The 23,523-nt window shown below is 44.4% G+C and overlaps 1 protein-coding gene across 1 annotated transcript in view; it reads left to right on the top strand.

The window, feature by feature from the left end:
• FBXO22 (F-box protein 22) overlaps window positions 1–11,180 on the top strand; it is a 285,060-nt gene extending 273,880 nt beyond the window's left edge. Inside the window, exon 7 of the mRNA XM_085643778.1 lies at window positions 9,822–11,180. Coding sequence (XP_085499904.1) covers window positions 9,822–10,236 — 415 coding nt within the window. The 3' untranslated portion in view covers window positions 10,237–11,180. The remainder of the gene's footprint in view (window positions 1–9,821) is intronic.
• Window positions 11,181–23,523: the final 12,343 nt, after the last annotated feature.

Genomic DNA, 23,523 nt, shown 5'->3' with positions numbered 1-23,523 from the left:
CACCAGTACATCTTGGTATATATGTAACATACACAAATGTTTTAAAAACACTCAGTCACTGGATGATGTCATCAGTGATGCCATTTGAGATTTCATCAGTGGTGTCATCAGTAATGTCACTGACCTTGAGTGATGTAGTATGTGAGGTCATAAGCAGTGCATTGTGTGGCGTGAGTTATAGTTAGCTCACTAACAATAACTGCTGAATTTCTCTGGTTTTGTAGGCATTTTCCATAGACTTCTTTAAGAAGGGCCACAGCAAAAACTGATGAATGGATTGGCCTGAACGTAGATCTTAGTCTGCAGATTATGCTGTTTGTGATTTGGTTTAAATCCGTTCAGTAGTTTTTGAGAAATTGAGCGTTAAAAAAATATAGATATCTGGATGGTTGTGTCCGCAAGAGTCTCTCAAGACTTTCGCGGGAGCTCCGATTTAAAAATAGAGCATTCTGATTGGCCCAAGAGCTTTATTTCCTCAGGGCCACCTTGTTTGTATTGGAGTCTGACTCTCACAGTAGCGAGCACTCTGATTGGCTGCTAACAACATGAGAAAAATGTTGCTGGCAGACTTAGTCCCCCGTCCTGAACATGTAAAAAAAAAAAAAAAAGAAATGATGTAAGGGGGCAATGTAGGGATACCCTACCCCCTAGGCTTCATGGGGGAGACCCTATAAGACCCCGCCCCTGGCCAAAATAAAAAAGAAATCAGCAGTTTCTACTGTGTTACCACGGGATTGAAAAGACCAAAATGACCCCCTCTTCCCAAGCCATTATAGGCCCCAGGGAGCCCAACCCTGGGGCAGAAATAATTCAATATGGGGAGTGGGGATGCATGGCCCCCCTCCCTAAGTTATCACAGGCTCAAGGGTGCACACCCCTGAGGCTGCTAAACTCATTAAAAGGGCGAGGGCCTCCCTGAGCCATTATTGCCTCTGGGGACAACCCCCCCACTTTCCCCCGCCACCATCTTCCTAGCTATGTCCCAGGGGCCTACCCCCGGGACATAATGGTTTCCTTGTCCGCATTGCAAAGAAACCTCAAGCAGGAGCATTTTATTTTTTATTCTCTCCCAACATACGGGAGCAAACACAAAGTCTGCTCCCAGTGGGCATAGCTTTAAAAATGCTCCTGCCAGCAGGGAGCAGACTTGATCTGTTTCCCTGCCCGCAATCAAAACGGGGCCTACCCCCGGGACATAATGGTTTTCTTGTCCGTATTGTTACAGGCAGCAGGGAAACCTCAAGCAGGAGAATTTTTTTTCATCACCTCCCAATATACGGAAGCAAACACAAGGTCTGCTCCCAGCTGGTATAGCTTTAAAAATGCTCCTGCCAGCAGGGAGCAGACATTTGATCTGTTTCCCTGCCTGCAATCAAAACATTGTTCCCACCCAGAGGGAGCAGCATAAGTAGATGCTCCCTGCGGGAGAGAGCATTGCCAGCTCCCGCTGCATTCAGAGAGCTGGCTGAGACTCCAGGTCCCAGGGCATACACCTTTAACAATGCTAGCCGCAGACAATGGGGTCCCCGTGGGTGGAAAATGCTCAGGAGGGGGGGGGGGGGCGCATTACCCCCTCACCTTTATTTTGAGTAGTGGCCCTAGGGGTGGGTTCCCCAGGGCCTAAAAGGCTTGGGCAAGGGGGTCAAGCGGCCCCCTCCCCTTTAATTAAAAAGAAAAAAAACAGCAGTGGCGGATGGGGCCCCCGGGGCCTAATTAGGCTCGGGGATGGGGGGCCACGCACTCCCCCCTTTAATTAACTAAAAAAAGGTTCTGGGGGGATAGGGTCCCCAGGACCTAATGAGGCTTGTTGAGGTGGGCTGCGCAGCCCCCTCCCCTTGAACATACGTAGGACCCTGAGGGGATGGCGTCCCCAGGGCTTAATGAGGCTTTGGGAGGGAGGGCTACTTGGGCCACCTCCCCTTAGAGAGAAAAAGTAAAAAGGCCCTGAGTGATTGGGTCACTTCGCCACCCTCCACTTTGAAAAACATAAGGCCCTGGGGTCCCCAGGTCCTAATGGGGCTCTGGAAGGGGCGGCACTTGAACCCCCCTTCCCTTTATAAAACCTAAGGCCCTGTGTGTGGGGTTTGCTGCAGGGCCTGGCCTTTGGCCGTGCACAGCGGGAGGTTGATTTTACGTATAGTAATAAAATAGAACTTGACATAAAAAAAAACTAGAAATTCACTGAAAAAAACAAAGTTTAATGTACCGTTAGTTAGGTGTGATAAAAAGACCTGTTTTTGTTTTAGAACAAACCTTAGAAATTTCACTGAAATAACCAAAGATTAAAGTAACGTTATAGTTAGCTAAACGTGTTAGTAACAACGTTAACATTTCAAACAAAAAAAATAAAAATACACAGAAACTCACCAGTCATAGTTAGCAAAGCTAACTATAACTTGCGCCTCCGGCATGCACTGCTTATGACCTCACGTTATATCACTCATGGCATGTTCTGTGACATTATTTAGAATATCTCAGATCTCACTTAGACTTTATGCTAATAGTCATTGCACAAAGAAAAATATGCATAAAATGGGTCTCTGAATTACCACCTTCTTGCGAGGGTTGGAAAAGTTCTGCCAGACTTGACTGTCAGTCTGGTTTGACAAAAAGAGAAATAATGTGGGCCCCTTTTTTCTTAAATGTTATGTAATCTCACCTTCACAAGGGGGAAGGGGCTGTAGATTCACTTGATTCACACTGGTAAAGTCCAATTAAGGACTTAGGATTAAGGACACATTCAACAGTTTGACGAGGTTAGTGGTGATAACCACTTAAATCCTCTTCGAATAAGGGTTGAAGAAGGCTGGTCAAAGGAGCTCGAGATCATGGAGGTCATGTTGGGCCCAGTTCCTAAACCATTCCCAGATTATGACTCCTGCCTTTGTCACATATGAGGACTAAAATAAAAATATATTTTTTTTTAAAGTATAATATCTCAAATAACATCACTGATGACATCGTCCAACGTGTGTTAGTTTGATTTATAATTTACATGGTGCATAACTACCATAGTACTACTATCTAATTTTGGACACCCTATGTCCAGCTAATGTGTGTGAGTGTTTACAAAATCCAGGTGCTACTAATAAATCATTGCTGTGTACAAGTATTGAACACATTAGACATTTTTGTATTGACGGGTAACCCTGTGTGCAGGTGACAGTTGACAACTTGTGTTCAGCATGTTTCACACATTTTTTTTGGCTTTGTAGAGAACGTTTGCAACAGGGTAACTATTCTACGTACACTATATGAAGTATTGTAAGCGGCCTTCAGTTATTAGACAGAATCGTCTCAGCATAACAATTTCTACGTAGCATAGGAGGCTGTGTGCACCAGTTATTAAGCTATGTATATGTGCTTGTTTTGCTTAAGAAGATGGGCTACCTGTAACGTTTTCACCACACTTTGAAGGCTGCAGATAGTATAATATTTAAGATCTACAGACCTTGCTTATTTTTAGCAAATAATGTCTTTTTTCAAAATGTTGCATAAAGTGTACACTGTTTTTTTTTTGTTGAAACATTTTTTATTGTTTTCCAACACATCAATACAACAATCAACTCTCAATCCCCGCCCATTCAGGAAATACCCCACATATACCAGCATCTCCGCTCAACCTTCCCACCCGGTCCCTTCCCCCCCCCCTCTGTCAGTGTGCCCCCATCTTCTACCCCGGTCCCACTCTTGATGTGTCCCCTCCCCCTGGTCAATGCAATACAGGGGCCCAGCCTCTCCCTAAACCAACAGGACCTTCCCGCTAGCCCAGCCCAAAGTGTAGGCGGTCAGGGCCCGCCGTCTCGCCTCGACTACTCCCCGCTCCCCACTACCACTTCCCCATCAGACCCACTCCCCTCCTCCCCCGACTCGGACATCAACCCCTGGAGCTCTACCACCAACGCTTCCCATGCCCGGGCCGTCGCTAGCGCTTTTTCGTCATCTCGCCGGAGGGCCAGTTGCACCCTGAGCGTGCCCTCAGCCCCCGCCCAACGCGCCAGTGCTGATCTCCAGCGCAGGAAGTTGGGTCCCCCCCGGGATTTCCAGTGCAGAGTCAATTCCCTCTTGGCCATTATCAGCCCTAGATCATAAAATTTGCTAGTGACCTTCGTGCGACGAGTGTGGGGGAACCAAAGCAGCAAGCAGGTCCCCATCTCCGGAGCAATGGAGCGATCCGTGACCTGGTTCAAGCAATCTACCACCGCTTCCCAGTAGTCACCCAACTGCCTACAGGACCAAAACATGTGTCGAAAGTCTGCACCGTCCACCCCGCACCGCGGGCACTGAGAGTGCACTCCCCCGAAATATTGCAGTATCTTGGCCGGTTCATAAAGTGTACACTGTTCTTAGTAGATACTACTTAATACTTTGCAGTGTATTTCTCATCAAAGTTCCACTGTCTGCGTACAGTGTGGTACAGAGTAAACTCTCCATAGAGTGAATACTGTTTACAATACTGACTTCTCTACTCTTATCAACTTCATTTCTCAGTATTGGTTCGGTGGCTGTAAGGGGTTTGATACAGATAAAAGCTGTCCGCAGTAGGGCGTTTGCTTTAGAACAAATGTTCAGTATTTTTAGGAACTTGGCTTTCTCTCAACAGTTGTATACAGACTGAATACTTAAGCAATGAGGCTTTCCCATAGATCTGTGGTTGATTGTTAATGTGAACTACGCTACCCGTGAAGTGTATGGTATAGGGTCTGTGTTGCACATAACCCATGCTTTCTACACCTTAGAGTTCTATCTGTGATGGCATTAATGAAGCCTCCTATTTTTCAGAGCTATTTTATACTTCCCTTCAGGCCTCTAATGCCATATTGATTAATAGAGCAATATGTGCAAAAATTAAGCTTGGATTTATTTTTATTTATTTTATTTAAGGAGTTTTATACAGCGCGAACGTGACCCATGTAGGTATCGGAGCGCTGTACAAAAGCACTCGTGTTAAACAAGCTTGGAAGCAAATAGTAAATACTGTACATATAACAAAAAGTTAAAGCGTACAAATGAGAAAAGAAACATAATAAATATGAAGTTACAAAATTGCTTAGTAGATTGGGAGTCCAGTGATGTTTGAGTGGTTTCAAGTCTATTTTGTCGAAGGTATTTTTTCAGTAGCAAACGTTTTATTTCTCTTTTGAATGAGTTGCTCGAAGGGTTAGATCTAGTTTCAGGAGGAAATGCTTTCCTTATTCTATGGGCAAGACCAGAGAAGGAGTGGTTATAAACTCTCTACTTTTTGAATGTGTGGTTTCCACAGTAGCGAGGGACAGACTCGTACGAGATAGTTCAAGTATTTATGCCAGATAGATGGGAGTGCTATGCGATTCATGACAGTAACAATGTTTTTACCCCAATTGTTTGGCTGTCACGCGAAACATCTACTACATACATCTTCAGCAGCCTATCGAAATCCTGTATTCTCTCAAAACTTTTTGAATCGCCTATCGAGGCTTTCTCTCCCTACACAAGTCTAATTTTGGAAATATTTACACATGGGCTGCAATATCAAAACAGGTAATTATATGTTTGGTCTTTATTTACATACAAATAATTTAGAGCAAAGGACCATGTTCGAGGCATGACTATGCCCTGAGGCTGGTTAAAATGAATTTCTAATTCAACCCTTTGTTTTGCGTCTATTAGCATAGCTGGCAAGTTTTCAGTTTGCTTATGTATGACATTTCCATGGTTTGAGTGCGTTTGAGTGACATTCACTACCCAACATGTGATACTTTGAGTGACACTTTCTCACCAGGGAAACAAAGCACTGAAGTCCATTTAAAGAGCTAAATATCAGAAATGTCCAAAAAAAAATGCATTATCCCTACTATACGTTCCATTATAACCCCATTAACACCCATCCGAAGGAGCCTGACCGACCCAATCCATCCGAATTACAATAATAGTATCAGAAACAGCCAGCACAACCCAGTGTGTTCAATCCCTATACACACCCAGCAGCTCTACCCTGCTCAGTGTGCTCTAACCTCGTTTACATTCATCAGAGCCAGCCCAGCCAGTTCAAAGCCATTCTAGCCACATTCACATCCACCAGAATAAGTATTGCTCTGCCCAGTGCATTCTCGCCCAATTAACACCCATCGGAACCTACCTGGTCCTGTCCAGTCCCATCTAGTAGCCCTATTCCCAATCTGAACCAGCTAACCCTGCCCAGTTATGTTCAAACACCATAAATATCTATCCAACTTAGCGAGTTCAATTAAATCTAGCCCCATGTACAACAACCGGAACCAACTCATAGTATTGCCAACTGGCCATTGTTTTACCTGGCTTGACCTGCATTTTAATGCTTCAGCTAGCACAAAAATTACCTAAAACTGCTATTTTTTCTTCTTATCATTGCATATTTAAAACAGAAAACATTAGAAGAAAGGACTTTCAAGTTTGTTCTATTATTATTCGTAGCTTGTAGAGCTACCTATGATTATATGTCTGTCATAGATGCGCACAATATCTTGGATTCCTCCCAACATGGTTTGAGACAACAACACAGCACGAAGTATGCCTGAGGAGATACGGAGACGGGTAGACAAAGGTGGGAGGGCTGCGCTAATATTTCTCGATCTCTCAGCCGCATTTGATACAGTTAACCATTCCATGCTTGTTAAACGGCTAGAGTATCAGGATTAGAGGCACAGCCCTTACTATCCATAAGTCATTCTTATCAGAGAGTGAGCAAAAGGTGTCTTTTGGAGACTTTACATCGAATCCATTTTTTATACCTTGTAGAGTACCGCAGGGCTTATCTCTATCACCCACAATGTTTAATATTTAGGTCACCCCTTTGACGAACCTCATTTGGTCATATGAATTCATGGCAGTATCCTGTGCCAATGACTCGCAAGCAAATTCTAACATTTTCTAACTATCATTGTCACTGGGATGCAGGAAAACTGCCTAAACCTAAACTCGGAAAAGACAGAAGTAATTCTACTTGGTGGATGCAAACACCTCATTTTGTTATAGATCATGGTGGCCTCCACATCTCGGGACTCTCCCATGTCCGTTTCAGAAAGTAAGAAATCTGGGAGTGCTATTTGATAAACAGCTGACTTTCTCAGATCAAATTAACCAATTATTTCCACTTGTTTCCATCTCCTTGGAGTTCTGAGGAAAGTACTTCCATTTATCCTGGTGGTAATGCAGAAAATTGTGGTAGTGGCCATAGTACTATATGGAATAGATTGTTGTAACGTGTTATATCTGGGTGTCCAGCAACACTTGTTACAGAGCTTCAATCTCTTCAAAACACAACCTCCTGTATGCTGTTAGGAATTCCAAAATGTACCCCAGTCTCGAAGAGTATTAGGGATCTTCACTAGTTACTTTTCAGTGAAAGAAGGCTTTTTGTATAGTCCATAAAGCTGTGCACACCAGAGGCCCGGCACACTTCCAAGAGACATTCTCATGTCATGCATCCATTCAGAATTTGAGAACTGGCTCAACAAAACTTCTTATTCGCACAATAAAGAAGGCTAGATGAGGAGGGAGAAGTTTCTCCTTCCTAGCTTGTAAACTCCGGAACTCTATGCCTAATGCACTCAGATCCCAATCAAATCATTCCTTGTTCAGAAAGCTGTAAAAGCCTGGCTTTTCTCCAGTAACATGAATTAAAGAGTCCTATGTTTTGCTTCAGGAACACCTGGTGCCAAGATGCCTCGACGTTTGCACGCTGTATACATTTTCACTTACTGTATCAGTGATGACATTAATGAGGTCATAAGCAGTGCATGGGGAGGGGCGCAAGTTATAGTTAGCTCTACTAACTATAACTGGTGAATTTCTGTGTTTAAAAAATAAATATATTGAAAACTTTAATGTTATCACTGACATATTCACCTAACTTGAACGTTGCTTGAACCTTTGATTTTTATACACATACAAACACACATATATACAGACACAATCTATACGAGTCTGTTGTAGTTAGTACGAGAGTAGTTAAATGCAAGGCAGCTACCACCAAATTCCAGTCATCATGGTTACAATATTTGAAAATAGAGCTGGAAATTTTGTGTTAAAATAAACCTGCACATCCATTGTTAGGTCTGGCTAATGCATACAGTGGTTGACATCCACACTACATCATATTAGTAGTCAGTCAATCTCCTTTTATTATATAATTGATTAAAATCATTGCAATATATATTAAAAAATCAAAAAAGTGCATAAAAGAGCCTGTAAAGGAGCTATTGTAAGGGTTGCTTTTAAAGCTAGGTAGAGCCTAAGGCTAGGAGCTAGCCAGGTCAAAACTCCAGGGTAAGTGAGATAACCAGAAAGTGCAAGTGTTCTAAAGAGAGCCTGAGAACCTAGCAGCGGCCATGTATTTTAGAAGAGAAAAGTAAAGTGCTTAGTGGGGACTAAAACACCTGTAAAATACAAATTGTGTGGTCATGTTCTAAAAGGATTCAGTAATAATAAACATAAAAAGACAATGGGTAAAGAAATTGATAACGGACGTTAATATGAGACACGTAGATATTGCTCTAGTCAAAGAGAGGTAATTGCTTGCCATCGGTGGCTAACAAAAATGAGGTTTATCTTTCCAGACTACGCCTAGCCAGTCTCATTGAGTTTTTAAGGTGTTCTTCTATTAGGCTAATGTATTTTTTGAATTTCGCCAGGTCGCATGGCTCAGTCATAGTGAAGACAAAGTTCATGAGTTTGTTGCAGGTTCGTATTCTGTGCACTAAAAAAGTGGTTTTAACAGGGTGCGCCGGGCATTCAGCAGCACCAGGCAGTAACACAGAAAGTAATTAAACAACTCTGTTTTATAGCTAGAGAGCCTGCAGTTGACTATCATGGAAAGGGAGTACCATTTTGAATTAATTTCATGATTTGTTAAAGGCAATCCTTCCCAATCGAACACTGAAGATATGGTTGTGGTCTCAGATAGGACGATTGCTTACTAACATATGATGTGGCCACCGCTTCAGGGAAGGGTGTGCTCTTCAGCTTGAACATCATGCTAGTACACCAACTTGTGAAAAGTAAAAGGATCCTGCAGATTTAGACAGTTTACATTCGCATTGTTGGTCTCACAGGAAACTATCTAGAGTAGGAATGGAGTGCAGACCTTTTAACACATTGGACCATATAGCACAGAATTAATTCTATACTCTTGCGCCTGCCTCCATCCAGTAAGGCTTCTATAGGTTGAGCCAGTGTGTCAGTCTTATGGACAATACTCTTGATGTTGGAAGTGACAATCGTTGATATCTTATGTGATCTATAGTTCTGATAATTCTCCTGGAAGTTCAGTAAGTATTACAAACTGTTGATACATTAAACATTTGAGGCTTGGAAATAACCAGTGAGCCATTCTACTGCTGGCTTATTCCATGAAAAGTGAACAACTCGTACAGAACGGATCAAATTAGAATACAATGATTAATTTCATTCTAAAACTAATCGATTTATCCTCCGAACCTTGCAGTGCCCTGGTGTAGCCTATTATGTGGTTAGTCAGAGAGCAAAACACTGGAGGAAACTTCATTGATGAGTACTCCGGGGTGCCCAAGCAACACTGCGGTAGCCTTGAACATTAAAAGGTATGCCAACAAGTGAAAAAGGATTATGCTGACACACAATAGTTTGAAAGTGAGCCTGCAGTCCAAATAACATCCTTTGATAATGACTGTTCATGCCGAAATCCATGTGTGGTACTTTTTTGTGTTGTTGTAAATTTGGTCAGTTAAATGCAAACTGTTAATGATGTTCCGCTTGAGTCACTTCAGCTGTTTAAAATAAAAATAATCAAACATTTTCTAATATAAGGTGATCTTATTTTTCAGCAACACCCATGGCAATGAACCCATTGGCATTGTTGGATTGGCAATCAGTGGGACACAGGTTCAAGGAGCCACAGTTCTCTTGGGCTTGGATGTATATGACATAGCCACAGCAGAAGCAGCAATGCAACGTCTCAAAGCAGCGAACATCCCAGAACACAACACATTTGGCTTTATGTTTGCCTGTGTTGGTCGAGGTTACCAGTATTATAAGGTCAAAAGGAATGTTGAAGCTGATGCATTTAGAAAGTTTTTCCCAAGCATTCCTCTGTTTGGTTTCTTTGGAAATGGTGAAATCGGATGCGACCGTATAGTCACAGGGAATTTTACGCTTCGTGAGTGCAATGATGTAAAGGATGATCTCCTTCATAGCTACACAACAGTTATGACTCTGGTCCATTTTGGAGCTGTGAAGTAATGGAAGTTTAAAGTAAAACCATGATCTTTCCATCAATAATTGTCTTCACAGTCTTTGAGGTGACAGAGGCTCTGTACATATTTTTAATTTAAGTATTTCAAAAGAATACACAGACGTGATTTACAATTGTTATAAGATTGTTATTTCCCTGAGGATTTTACAAAAAGTTCAGTGCATGAAAGATTTACATTTTATTAATATAGCTCTTAAATCAGCGTTGCATGTAACTATACATTTGCTTTGAATTTTATATTGCATCACAGTTTCAGTCTTTGGCATTTACTTTAGGCTTTACACTATACTGGTGTTCTGTGAAATAATTGTAATGTATATATTTAAAAATTCACTCACTCGTAAGCATTCGATGTACAGTTTACTGCAACCTCTCTAAATTGTGAAATGTGTCCAAAAGTAAGTAATGCAATTTATTTTTGTTTTTTGACTACCAAACAAAAAAGGATATGTTTAGTTATAAAACGCCATAAAGTACCTGTCGTTAAATATACAACACATTCATGTCTTGTGTCATTTCAGCTCCAGATGAACCAGTGCATGCAATTTGTATGTTTTTTAAACTGGAAATTCATTAATATGCTACATTAACATAATTATTTAAAGAAATGGTCAATATTTCTATTTCAATATATGCGTTTCCTCAAAGCCTTCTCACTATTTCTGTGCACAGTGAACACTTTAGGAAATCACACTTGTGTCGCAAGGAAATATATGGACTTAAAATTGTTAATATATTTTCATTAGTCTGTTAATTTGACAGTATACAATGATATACTCTGATCACAAATGCAGACTGAGTAGTTCATTGCAGTCTTCTCTACTGGAGAACTCTTGGAAAAGTGAGAAAATATTTGCTTTTGTAAATAATTGGCATTAATAATGTTATTTCTTTAAAAACCCTTCAGAGCAATAAAATTCATATTTTGGTTTATCTTTGTATGTTTTCAGTTTCTGTAGTATTGTTCTTGTACTGAAATGAAACATGATAAAATGGTACACATTAATTTTCACAAAATTTGTACTTTAACCCACACACTAATCCATCTCCACCTATTGTACTGAATACATCCATGCACTTATCTAGCTAAAACCTTCTTTTGAATGCCCAAAATGGTATAAAGTTGGCATGAAAGGTAAGTACTTAGCAGTCCAAGGGCTCAAAAACGTACCTTTTTGAAAAGTCAGCATTAAGCTGGTTTCTTAAGGCAGAAGTGCCATTATGCATGTTATTTTTCTGTTCTGTGCTACGCCAGACTTAAACCGAGGCATTAAAACTTTATACCGTGATTAGTTTTTATCTACTGTCATGAATTGAAACTGTTACTAGAGCAACACTGAATGTGTGTGCACTCTTAGCTCATTTCATAATTTCTATTTATCACACCTTTTGAGTTGGGATTCTTATGCTCCAGCTAGCATTTTTTCACTAGAATAGCATTCATGTATAAATTGTTTGTCATGAAATCTTTTTCTTTTTTTTTTTGAGTTTTTTATAAACTTTTTATTTAGTTTTGAAAAACATAACAATGCGAGAATATCGGCTGTGCAGACATTTAGGAACAAGTGCGGAGATACATTATTACACTCCCCCCTCATATACAAACAGCAGTTCAACATCATGGCAGCAGACCATAGAAAGACCCCCCATCCAGAGCCCACCCGTCTCATCCGCTCGTGTCCACTAAAGGGGAATGACGCAGTCAGGACACACCAACCATGTGCAGCGGGCACCCCCATCTTCGGCTCAGCTCCCCCAATGCAGCCCGCCCGAGAGCGCACATCCCCCCAATACCCAACAGGGAGGACTACCAGAGCTACCCCACTCCCGTAGGCACTATTCCGGAACTGGGTCGCGGTGGGGAAGAGCTCGGGAGGTTAGCGATATAGGACTTGTATGGGCCCCAGATATCTTTGGGACGCGCCACTGCAGGGAGGAGACTGGCATAGATCTCGCTATTTGTGCTGCAATAAGCCATAGACGTGAGCCATGTCCCGGCCGTGGGGGCCGTTCTACCGCCCCAATGTTTTGCCACCTCACGCTTGGCGAGTAGCAGGCCCAGGGAGGCTAGCCTGCGGACGTTCTTGGGGAAGTTCACTGTGTAGCCCAATAACGCAACCTCCGGAGTGGGAACCAGCGTGAGCTCCAACATAACGCCAAGGATCTCATGTATCTGCGTCCAGTATGATTGCAGTCTGGGGCACGTCCAGGACAGATGTGCAAAGTCAGCGTGTGGTGCAGCGCATTTCCAACATGTGTGCGGGCGCGCAGGGTCAATGGCGTGGAGCCTAGCTGGGGTCATGTAGCAGCGGCGAAGAAATTTATAATGGAGGAGCTTATGTCGACTATTGAGCGATATCGCGTTCGTGACTTTGCAACAAGCGGTCCATTGGTCATCTGTGATCGGCCTACCCAAATCTGCCTCCCAGGCCGCTCTCAATCGGCCATCCTCACATGGAACCAGCGCCGCGCATGCCTTGTAAAGCTTAGAAACCATATGGGCACCCGAGTCCTTGTCAATGAGGAGAGTTAGAGGCTCGAAGGATGCTGGCTCGAGAGGGAATCCCGCAATGTCTGAACGAGCCGCACAATAAAGCCGGCGCAGGACAAATTTGTCCATGAACGTGGCCTCACTGAAGCGCTCCTCCTCCGAGACCGAAAATATGTGGCCCCCAGGGTAGAGGTCTCCGATCTTAGTAAGGTGAAACTTGGTCAAAGTACGCTGAACCAGCGCCTCCCCCGTGCCGGACAGCAATCCGGGGTTGGGAAGTGGAAGAGAAGAGGAGTAGAGGAGAGGCTGGGCTAGATAGTGAGTAAGACGATGCCACGCCCAGCTTGTGGTGGACACCGTTTGAATATCAACTGGGTCCCGGGGAACCCCCTTTGGCAACACAGCCGCCAAACGGCCCGGGAGAACGAAATCCGCCTCGGGACGCAGGAACGGAATACGAGCGTCAGGGTGGTACCAGGCATAGGCGTGCGCACATTGCGCAACCAGATAGTACAAATACAGATCCGGTACCCCGAGGCCGCCCCTATCAGGAGGGAGCGTGAGGGTCTTCCAACCGATCCGGGGGTGCTTCCCGCCCCATACCAGCCTGATCAGCTGGGATCGCAGCGCGGAGAAGAAGGCCCCGGTGATAGGGACAGGGATATTATTGAAGAGGTATAAAAATCTAGGGAGAACTATCATTTTTATGATTGCAATTCAGGCCCTCCACCTGTGTCTCCAGCCTGTCCAAAGCGCGGCCATAGTTGAGGCGGATAAGTTCGTCCGTGTTAAGATGGATCTGTATGCCCAGGTACCGAACCGAGTCAGAGCACCACTCCAACGGGTACTCGCACTGCCATGGGGAGGTGCTGCTGGTTAATGGGAAGATTACGGACTTATGCCAGTTGATGCCCAGCCCGGAGTGTGCGCCGAAACGAAGGATCTCCCGTATCAGGGGGGCTAGGTTGACCTGCGGTTCCCTTACATACAGTATGGTGTCATCTGCGTAGAGGGACGCAAGCAAGGGACCCGTCCGGAACTGGAGACCCCTGTGGAGATGGCGCTCCTGGAAATGTCGGATCAAGGGGTCCATGGCCAAAATGAACAGTAGCGGTGAGAGTGGACAGCCCTGCCGCGTACCACGCGTTAAAGAGAAGGGACAGGACAGCGTGCCATTGATACGCAATCGGGCCGTGGGGCGGCTATACAAAAGCCGCGTGGTAGCAAGGAAGTTCTCCGGCATGCCCATACGTTGCATGACGGAGAGAAAGAAAGGCCATTCTAGAGTGTCGAAGGCCTTCTCGGTATCCAGGAGGACCGCCGCCGCAGGCGTGGCAGGGTCAATTTTATGTAGGACCGTGAAAAGCGTTCGCAGATTTAAAGACGTAGAGCGACGCGGGACGAAGCCCGATTGGACGGGCAAAATGATAAATTCCATCAATTGAGAGAGCCTGTTGGCCACTATCTTTGCCAGGATCTTGTAGTCAAAGTTTAAAAGGGAGAGGGGCCGATAGGAACTACACAACGTCGGGTCCTTGTTTGGTTTTGGAAGTAGGACTATTAACGCCTCACTGAGGGTAGCCGGAAGGGAGCCGCGCTCCAGAGCCTCCGCATACACTTCTATCAGTTGTGGCGCCAGCTGATCAGAGAAAGCCTTATAAAAATCCCCTGAGAAGCCATCGAGGCCGGGGGCTGTGGACCCGCGAAGCACCTTAATCGCCCCGCGCACCTCCGCCACAGTTGTAGGCTCCGCCATGAACTCCTGCATGCCCTTATCGAGGAACATAAGTGCGATTTCCGACAAGTAGGCAGCACGAGAGGCTGGGGATTCCCCCAGCTTGGTCTTGTATAGTTCGGAGAAGTAGGTCAGGAATTCGTCTCTGATCTCTGTGGGAGTTGTGCGGAGCGAGCCATCCACGCCCCTCACCTCAACTATCAAGGATTTACCATACGGAGGCCTCAAAGCCTGCGCCAGTGTGCGTCCCGGCCTGTCTCCCTCACCATATCTACGCGCCGTCTGGTACTTCCCAAGATACAGAATCTCTCTGTCCGCAGCCTCCCGGAAGTCAGTCAGGAGGCGAAGCCGCCTAGCGGACACGTCCCCAGCCTGCCCACGCTGCGCCTCAGCATCAATCGACTCTAGCTGTGCCTCCAGTTGCTTAATGGTAGCGCGCAGCGCCTTCAGGACCCCAGAGTGCTTGGCTATGCAAATCCCCCTGATGTAGGCCTTAAACCCCTCCCAGAGCGCGGCCTGAGAGTCTACAGATCCTGCATTAATCGTGAAGTAGCTTTGTCATGAAATCTTCATCTATATTGCAACTGACATCTCTATTTGCTATCAACAGGAGACATTTCCACTTGCAGACAGCATGCTTGTAAGCATTATGCACATCAGCGCTTGGCTCTATTCTCAGAGTGAGCACTGATTTGTAGCCGCTGACTGTAGTATTGAAACTGTTCATTTAGCTCTTATTACACGCTGAAAATAAAATATCCGTAATAATCATTCCATCTGTATGTACTTAGATAATACATTTATTGCTCAAATGCCATGCAATCATAAAACTGTTATACTTGTATCATAGTTTAGCCTTCATCATCCCTCATATATATATACTTTTTGTTTTTAAAATATCCTTTTATTGGTGAATGGCACAATAGAATAGGTTACAGAACACACAAAAAGGGAATGATTACTGCAGAAATGGCATATTAAGGTAATACCAAAGTACACATGCCACTCGCCTTTTATTTTGTTTATTTACCTATCCCTGCTCAGTTACAAAATGACTATTGAAAATAACTTTTCTTGCCCATCCACCCAACACAAAAACCTCCCTCCCCATTCCACCCTTTAGCATTGTGTTCCTTCACATACTGAATATCATACTGTGTTGTTTCTTTACCCAATAAGGAACTGCCAGCCCTATCATCAAGATTATAGTGTACTCCGCCTAGAGGTGTAATATGTTAATAGTCTTTTACCCATACCGCCAAGTTTGTCTATCACTCCTCAAGAAGAATTTCCAAAAATAAGCTTACAGCAGTGGGACGTTCAGGGGGGGGATGAATGCCGTCCTTGATCGATTGTGTATATGCTTCCCATAGGCTGACCCAGTATTCCGCTATGGGATTCTGCACAAGCCTACCCATACCTTTCTTTGTGGGTGAACCTTCTTGGCCGCCAACCAGGAGGTAGTTCTATGTACCCAAGAGATTATTGTTGGCGTTCAAGGGTTCTTCCACCTCATTGTGATACGATGCCACGCCAGTATGAGGGTCTGGTCTAAATATTTACTCAAGACTGCCTGAATGTGGGTGAGAGAAAAAACCTAGCATCGGGTGTTCTACGAAATTGTTCAGTAGATGCCCTATGATGCAGTGAAGTAGATCAACTACCCAAGTCCAATAAAGTTGAAGCGGCTCACAGGATGACAACGTATGAGAGAGATCTGCATTAGATGAGCTTCATAGGGAACAAAGTGAAGTAGCTTGCTGGTAGAGCTTGAAAATAAGACTAAGAGTAAGATAGGGAGGTGGCCAGCAGCCTAATATAGTGGACGCATAGTTTGTGGGCTTCTGGGCCTACTACCCGTCTGGCTGAAGCATCGGGCCCTGGCTCTGCGTTGGAGTTGGCACTAGAAGATGCCCTAGTCTATGACCAACGAACCAGAGGGTGGCTAGGAGCACCGGGCGATGAGGTACACAGCCCCGTAAATGACATATAACTGAGGTTATCCAGTATTGGGGTATCTTTCATAGATTCACATGCTTAGAATCATCCCAGCCGACGAGGTGGGAATCTCGCGGTACAATAAAATATATACATAATAGTCATAAAAAACATTACATAATAGGCTACTATGGACAGCAAAGTCACTACATTGGCCTATCTTAGTCCTTTTGTAACAAGAACCAAATTTGGAACACAGCCAATCGGGCTGCAGCACCCTCTTAGAACACTCCACAGAGAGGCAAACCCTCAGATTTTCTACTGCACGTCGTGTGACAGGGAGTCTCCCTGAGCTCTGCTCAGTTTTCATCATCTTTGGTTGAACTTTGTGAGTAGCTATGTCTGATTCTTCTAAGAAAAGCTTGTTTTTGCCTTGTTCTTCATGTGAGAAGAAGAGACTACATTTTGAAGATCCCCACAAGGAATGTATTTACTGTCTTTACCCAGCTCACAAGGTTAAAGACTGCAGGATTTGTAGAACCTTCCCTGCCAAGACTTTGAAAGACAGAGAAGGAAAATTGCTGATTTGGCTGGAGAAGTTGAAGGCTACATCTAATGTCGTTTCAGGGGAGGATGGCAGTGTTAGTCCCCAGGTGACCACCCCTCTTACCAAGAAGAGGGATAGATCTGATGATCCCCCTGAGCGACAGAGTAAGACCTTGAAGAAGCCTCACTCAGACTGGTCACTCTTCCTCTAGAAAAGAGAAGCTTTCATTCTCTTCAGAGGTGAAAAAGGAAAGATTTCAGTGAAAACTGCCTCAAAACAGCAAAAGACTCATTCTGAGTCTATCAGGATCCTGTCGACGAAATCTCCTCAGACGGTGAGTGCTTCCTCTTCGTCGACGAACAACATCCTGTCGTCGACGATCGCTCCATCGAGGGCGGCACCGTCTACGATATCATAGCCTGCTTCGTCGCCGTCACCAACGACGACTAGTCATTTCTCGTCGACGCCTACCTCGTCGTCGACGGGACACATGCCGTTGACGCTTCCGCCGTCGACGGCGGTTCAACTCCCCCGTCAACGACGATACAACTCCCGTCGACGAGTCCACCGTCGACGACAGCAGCGGCTTCGACGACGACAACATCGTCGACGATAGTTTTTCCTTCGACATCGATGAGGACAACGTCGACGGTAGCTTCTGTTATGGCTATTTCGACTGGTACTGACTCACCGTCTATGTACATCTCGTCGATGTCGAAGCGTAAAAGACCTGCATTTTTACAGATTACACCAGTTTTGACATCAAAATGATCATCGACGTTCCCATCTTCAAGAAACTATTATCCGGGCGTTTCTCATATTTTACCCTTACCTCCTAGTCACTATCTTGAGGAGTCAGATAATGATGGACATTTTAGCTCAGCACGCAATCCTTCTCAACTCCGGATTATATATCAGGATGAATACGATGAGTAAGAGTACTATGAGCCTTGCGAGTCCCTACGACGTCCTCAAGAGACTTCATTTCAGCAGGAACCTATGGTGCAAATGTCTATTGCCTTAATGCAAGAGCTGACGGCTATGTTAACGGATTATAATGCACGTTTTCCACCAGCAGCGCCTGTTCCAACACAACCTACTACGCCTCCTGTTTTACGGATCGCAGGTTCTTCTGCCCCTATTAATGAACCTCAGGATGTTTTACCTGTGCAACGTTTAGTCCAGGATGATGATGACGATACTGTTGCAGAGGATGGGGAATTACCAAATTCGCCAATGACTGTGGATGAATGGGATGAATACTTGATTTCTACACCATCTTCACCAGTTCTTCAGGCAGTAGATTCCCCTCCTGAAGATATTGGAGGTTTTCATGCACTTCTGGAGAGGGCAGCAATCCGATTTCATCTTCCTGTATCTGTGAAGCAAACTGATTGTTTCCTTTACGATTTTAAAGACCAGAGTAGGAAGTCCGTCTGTCCAGTCTATCCCTATAATAGATCATATCTGGGAAGAAGGAAATAAGATAATGAAAAATCCATTTTCAGTGCATGCGATTCTTCCTAGAATCGATAAAAAGTACAAAGCACCAGATAATGCTCCTGCTTGCCTGTCTGGACATCCTAGACCAGATTCCGTTATTTTGCAGGCTGCTCAACGCAAGTCTCGGAATCCATCCATTCCTGTTAAAGCACCGCCGGATAAGGATGGGAGGCGCCTTGATAACATTGGTAAGTGATTTACCACCATGGTGGGTGCTTCAGTTCGTGCTACAAGCACCCTGGCGATTCTAGGGAGATATGACCGCCAACTATGGTTGGACATTGCTCCATATCTCTATTACTTACCTGATGACAAGAAGCAGGAGGCAAGGAAAATTCTCCTTGAAGGCGAAAGGGCTGCATCCGAAATAATTGATATTTCTGTGGACCTAGCCTCCTTGGGCTTTCGTCAACTAGCTGGAGCAGCAGACGTTGGGGATGGTTGAAATCTACCATCTTTCGCCCTGAGGTCCAAACAAAGATTTTGGACATGCCATTCGATGGTGATATGTTATTTCGAATACACATAGATGAGGCTCTGCAAGACATCAAAAAAGATACTAACACTGCCAGAGCCCTTGGTACTATACAATATAGGAAGACTCCTTTTTGGGGATCTAGGGGCAGAGGATCGTATTCCTTTCGTGGTGGGTATCAAAGATACCAGTACCAAGGCAATCAGGGAAGATATAACTATCAACAGCAGCAACAACAGCAGTCCTACAGAAACCCTCCGGCCGCCGCTTATAGACAGCAGAATAGAAGACGACAGCCTCAAGGCAGGGATTCTGCTAGAAAACAGTGACGACTTCTTAGCACCTGCAGCAGCTCTGCCACACCTTATTTACAGGATTCCGAATGTATCCTGACATCTCAACCATTGGAAAAGATTGACCACAGACAAGTGGGTCTTGGATATTCTCAAATTTGGGCATAACCTGGAATTTGTCAGTATCCCGCCTCCTCACCCATCTTTAAAGAAACATCCTCCACATCTTCCTCTTCTCAGGAAGGAAGCCAAAACCATGCTCTCGAAAGGAGCGATAGAAAGAGTGTCTCGCTCTCAGGTGGGTAAAGGGTTTTATTCCCGCTTTTTTCTAATAAAGAAAAAGTCCGGAGAATGGAGACCTATCCTGGATTTAAGAAAGCTGAACAAGTATCTTCAAAAGAAATCCTTTCGCATGGTCACGCTTCAAGAAATCCTTCAGCTTCTGGATCATGCAGATTTCATGACAACATTGGATCTCCAGGATGCATACTTACACATCCCCATCCATCCCAAACATTGGAAATTCCTTCGTTTCACTGTGGAAGGTGCTCATTTTCAATTCAAAGTCCTCCCCTTCGATCTATGTTCAGCCCCAAGAGTCTTTATGAAATTCCTGGCCCCAGTGGCAGCTCATCTCAGACTTCAAGGCATACAACTTTTTCCTTATCTGGATGACTGGCTAATAAAGGCTCCTTATTTTCGGCAGGCTTCTCGAGCAATGTCCACATGCCTTCAACTATTTCAATCCTTGGGACTGTCCCTCAACAATAAAAAATCAATTATTTGTCCTTCTCAAAGGATTCAATTTCATGGGGCAGAGTTGGATGCTATCCAGGATAAGGCATTATTGTCCAAAGAAAGGCAATCACGTCGGATTTCTCTGGCATCAGACCTCCAAAGAAGACGGTTCGCTTCTGTGAGAATCATCTAATCATTCCTGGGAATACTATCCTCAGCAGTTCTGTTGGTACCTCACACCCGTCTAAGGATGAGGCCGATCCAAGAGGAACTAGACAGTCAATGGCTACAGATCTCGGGGTCGTTCGATGACCTAGTGAAAATAACTCCAATTATGTAGGAATCGCTGCTTTGGTGGCTGTGCTCCAAGAATGTCTCAATCGGGCTCACTTTTCTTCCTTCTGTGCCGGAGTTCATCCTCACTACAGATGCCTCCCTAGAAGGGTGGGGTGCACACCTTCAAGATCTTTGCATACTAGGAAAGTGGTCCGCTGCAATGGCAAAGATGCATATCAATTTCCTAGAGCTTTGAGCCATTTTCCTGGCTTTGCAGTTTTTTCTCCCAAGGCTTCAAGGGTCAACAGTTCTCATCAGAACCGACAACACCACTTGCATGCATTACTTAAACAAGCAAGGAGGTACCCGTTCACACATACTGTCTCAAGAAGCTCAAAGCATTTTGGAATGGCTGCTTTCTCACAACATCACGATAAAGGTGGAACATTTGCCGGGAATTCACAACACTCTGGCGAACTCTCTGAGCAGGACTTCGAAGTCCTGTCACGAATGGGAGTTGGATCAATCAGTGGTGGAACACATATTTCGGATGTGGGGCAAACCAAATCTAGATCTCTTTGACTCCAAAAACAATCGGAAGTGCTCATTCTTTGCCAGTTGGGAACCGGAGAAGGGCTCGTGGGGGAATGCCTTCATGATGAGATGGACAGGGATCTTTGCTTACGCATTTCCCCCCTTTCCGTTGCTCCCAAGACTTCTGTGCAAGCTCAAAATGGAACCATTTTGCATGATGCTCATTGATCCACGGTGGCCGCGTCTGCATTGGTTCACGGAGCTTCTTCTACTGTCCAAACGCAGACCATACCGCCTTCCTGCAGTTCTGACCCTGTTATCAATGAGCAAGGGCCAGATTCTTCATCCTTGTCCAGTCCAATTGCATCTTCATGCATGGGTTCTGGATTCACAGAATTCAAGGAGATAGATTTACCTCAGGATTGTAGAGATATTGTTGCTAGAGCAGGAGCTCCTTCTACTTTAAAGACTTATACTTTGAAATGGAATCAATTCTGTTCTTGGTACAGTGACAGGGATATACATCCTTTACGATGTTCTCCAGATAAAGTTCTGCCTTATCTTCTTTTGTTTTCTAAGTCTGGTCTTATGTTTATGTCTGTTAAGCTACATTTAGCGGCCATATCGACCTACAGACGTTCTGCAGGAGCTGCATCCATTTGCTCTAATCACTTGATCAAACAATTTTTAATGGGGCTTTTCAGAACTTTTCCACCCGTCAGAGCTCCTTCTCCAGAATGGTGGCTTAATCTGGTGTTACAACAGCTCATGAAGCATCCATTTGAGCCTGTTCACAAAGCTGACCTCAAGTATCTCTCTTTGAAAACTGCACTTTTCGTGGCTCTCACCTCTGCTCGGTAGTGAAATCCAGGCTTTCACTATCAAACAACCTTATTTGAAATTCAATAATGATTATGTCCTCCTCAGAACTAATCCAACGTTTATTCCGAAGGTTCCATCTTAATGAGCCTGTTATACTGCGTTCTTTCTTTCCCAATCCGTCTTCCTCTGCTGAAAAGACTTTGCATACCTTGGATGTTAAAAGGTGTCTGTAATTCTATAGTTCACATACTGTGTCCATCAGAAAGTCTGATCAATTGTTTATTTCTTATGGAGGTCGAAAGCCAGTAACAGCTGTTACGAAATCCACTATTGCAAGGTGGATTGCATCTACTATCCAATCCTGCCATTCTAAAGCTGGATATCCTTATCTATGAAACCCAAGGCTCACTCCACAAGGGCAGTGTCATCATCTACTGCTCTTTTTGCCAGAGTACCTTTGGAGAAGATTTGCCGTGCTTCGACCCGAAAAATGTGCACACTTTTACATGGCATTACTGTCTCAATCTGGCAACAGAAGCTGAATCAGCTGTGGGTCAAGCAGTGTTGCAAAACCTTTTTAAATGAGGTAAGCCTCTGTAAGGAGGTGATTCTATTATTACATGTTAACATATACATGGTGTATTGTTTCTTTCTGTTTTTCATACTGTGCTTCTCATGTATGCATATGCATGTGTGTATATGTATATATATATATATATATATATATATATATATATATATATAATGCTTTCCCTTATTGGGGTTAGAATGTTGTATGGCATTTCTGTATTGGTATTACGAGGTATCTATTGTTTTCTTATGATACCCACCATCCACTATACAGCTAAGGATTTTTTACTGCTAACTATTCTGATTCTAAGCATGTGAATCTATGAAAGATACCCCAATACTGGATAAGAAAACAAGTTACTTACCTGTAACGTCAGTTATCCAGTATTGGTATCTTTCATAGATTCACATGCGACCCACCCTCCTCCCCGGAGAGGCTCACCTTATTGCTATTACTTACTTACTGTCACTTGTGCTACGAAAATCTGAGGGTTTGCCTCTCTGTGGAGTGTTCTAAGAGGGTGCTGCAGCCTGATTGGCTGTGTTCCAAATTTGGTTATTTTTACAAAAGGACTAAGATAGGTTAATGTAGTGACTGTGCTGTCCATAGTAGCCTATTATGTAATGTTTTTTATGACTATTATGTATATATTTTATTGTACCGTGAGACTCCCACCTCGTCGGCAGGGATGATTCTAAGCATGTGAATCTATGAAAGATACCAATACTGGATAACTGAAGTTACAAGTAAGTAACACAAGCGGTCAAGTGGGCTGAAAGATCTGGGGATGCAATACGCAGCACTGGTGCCGGAGGCAGTTACTGGGTTGGGCTTGACGTGGCAGGACTGCTGGCTAACTCTGCATTGTGCCACGGAAGGGCCCAGCTGAGCCAGTGGGCTGTTGGGAATGGAGGCACCGATAAGCCCTAAGTAACACTGCGGCAACACTACCGAAGTCTGTAGTTGGAAGGCAGAGGTGGCGGAACGAGCCCAGGGGACACGTGTGGGCCGTGGCTTTGTGATAACGGACGCCTTGCTCGTGCACTGTGAGCAAGGTGAACATGGGCTGATTGGGGCCTGTGGTGGATGGCCATGAATACATGGGCAGCCCCCACAAAGAATATAAGGCAAGCAAGGACTAGTATTGACTTGTGTGCTTCACTTTTGCCTCCAAGTAGCGGGCCCTGGTACTTGGACCTACCTACAGACCCCAGCATTTATCTATTGGGAGGACCCCAGGCTTGGTGCATAAACATCCTTCAGGAGCACATGGGACACGTGGAGGGTGCCTGCAACATGGTTATGACAGATAATTACGTGCAGGGGCCAATGGTGTGACAAATGGCTTGGG

Source organism: Triturus cristatus, chromosome 3_1, assembly GCF_964204655.1.
Source record: "Triturus cristatus chromosome 3_1, aTriCri1.1, whole genome shotgun sequence".
NCBI lineage: Eukaryota > Metazoa > Chordata > Amphibia > Caudata > Salamandridae > Triturus > Triturus cristatus.
The sequence above is the reverse complement of the archived record's forward strand: the minus strand, read 5'-3'. Positions and strand labels throughout refer to the sequence as shown.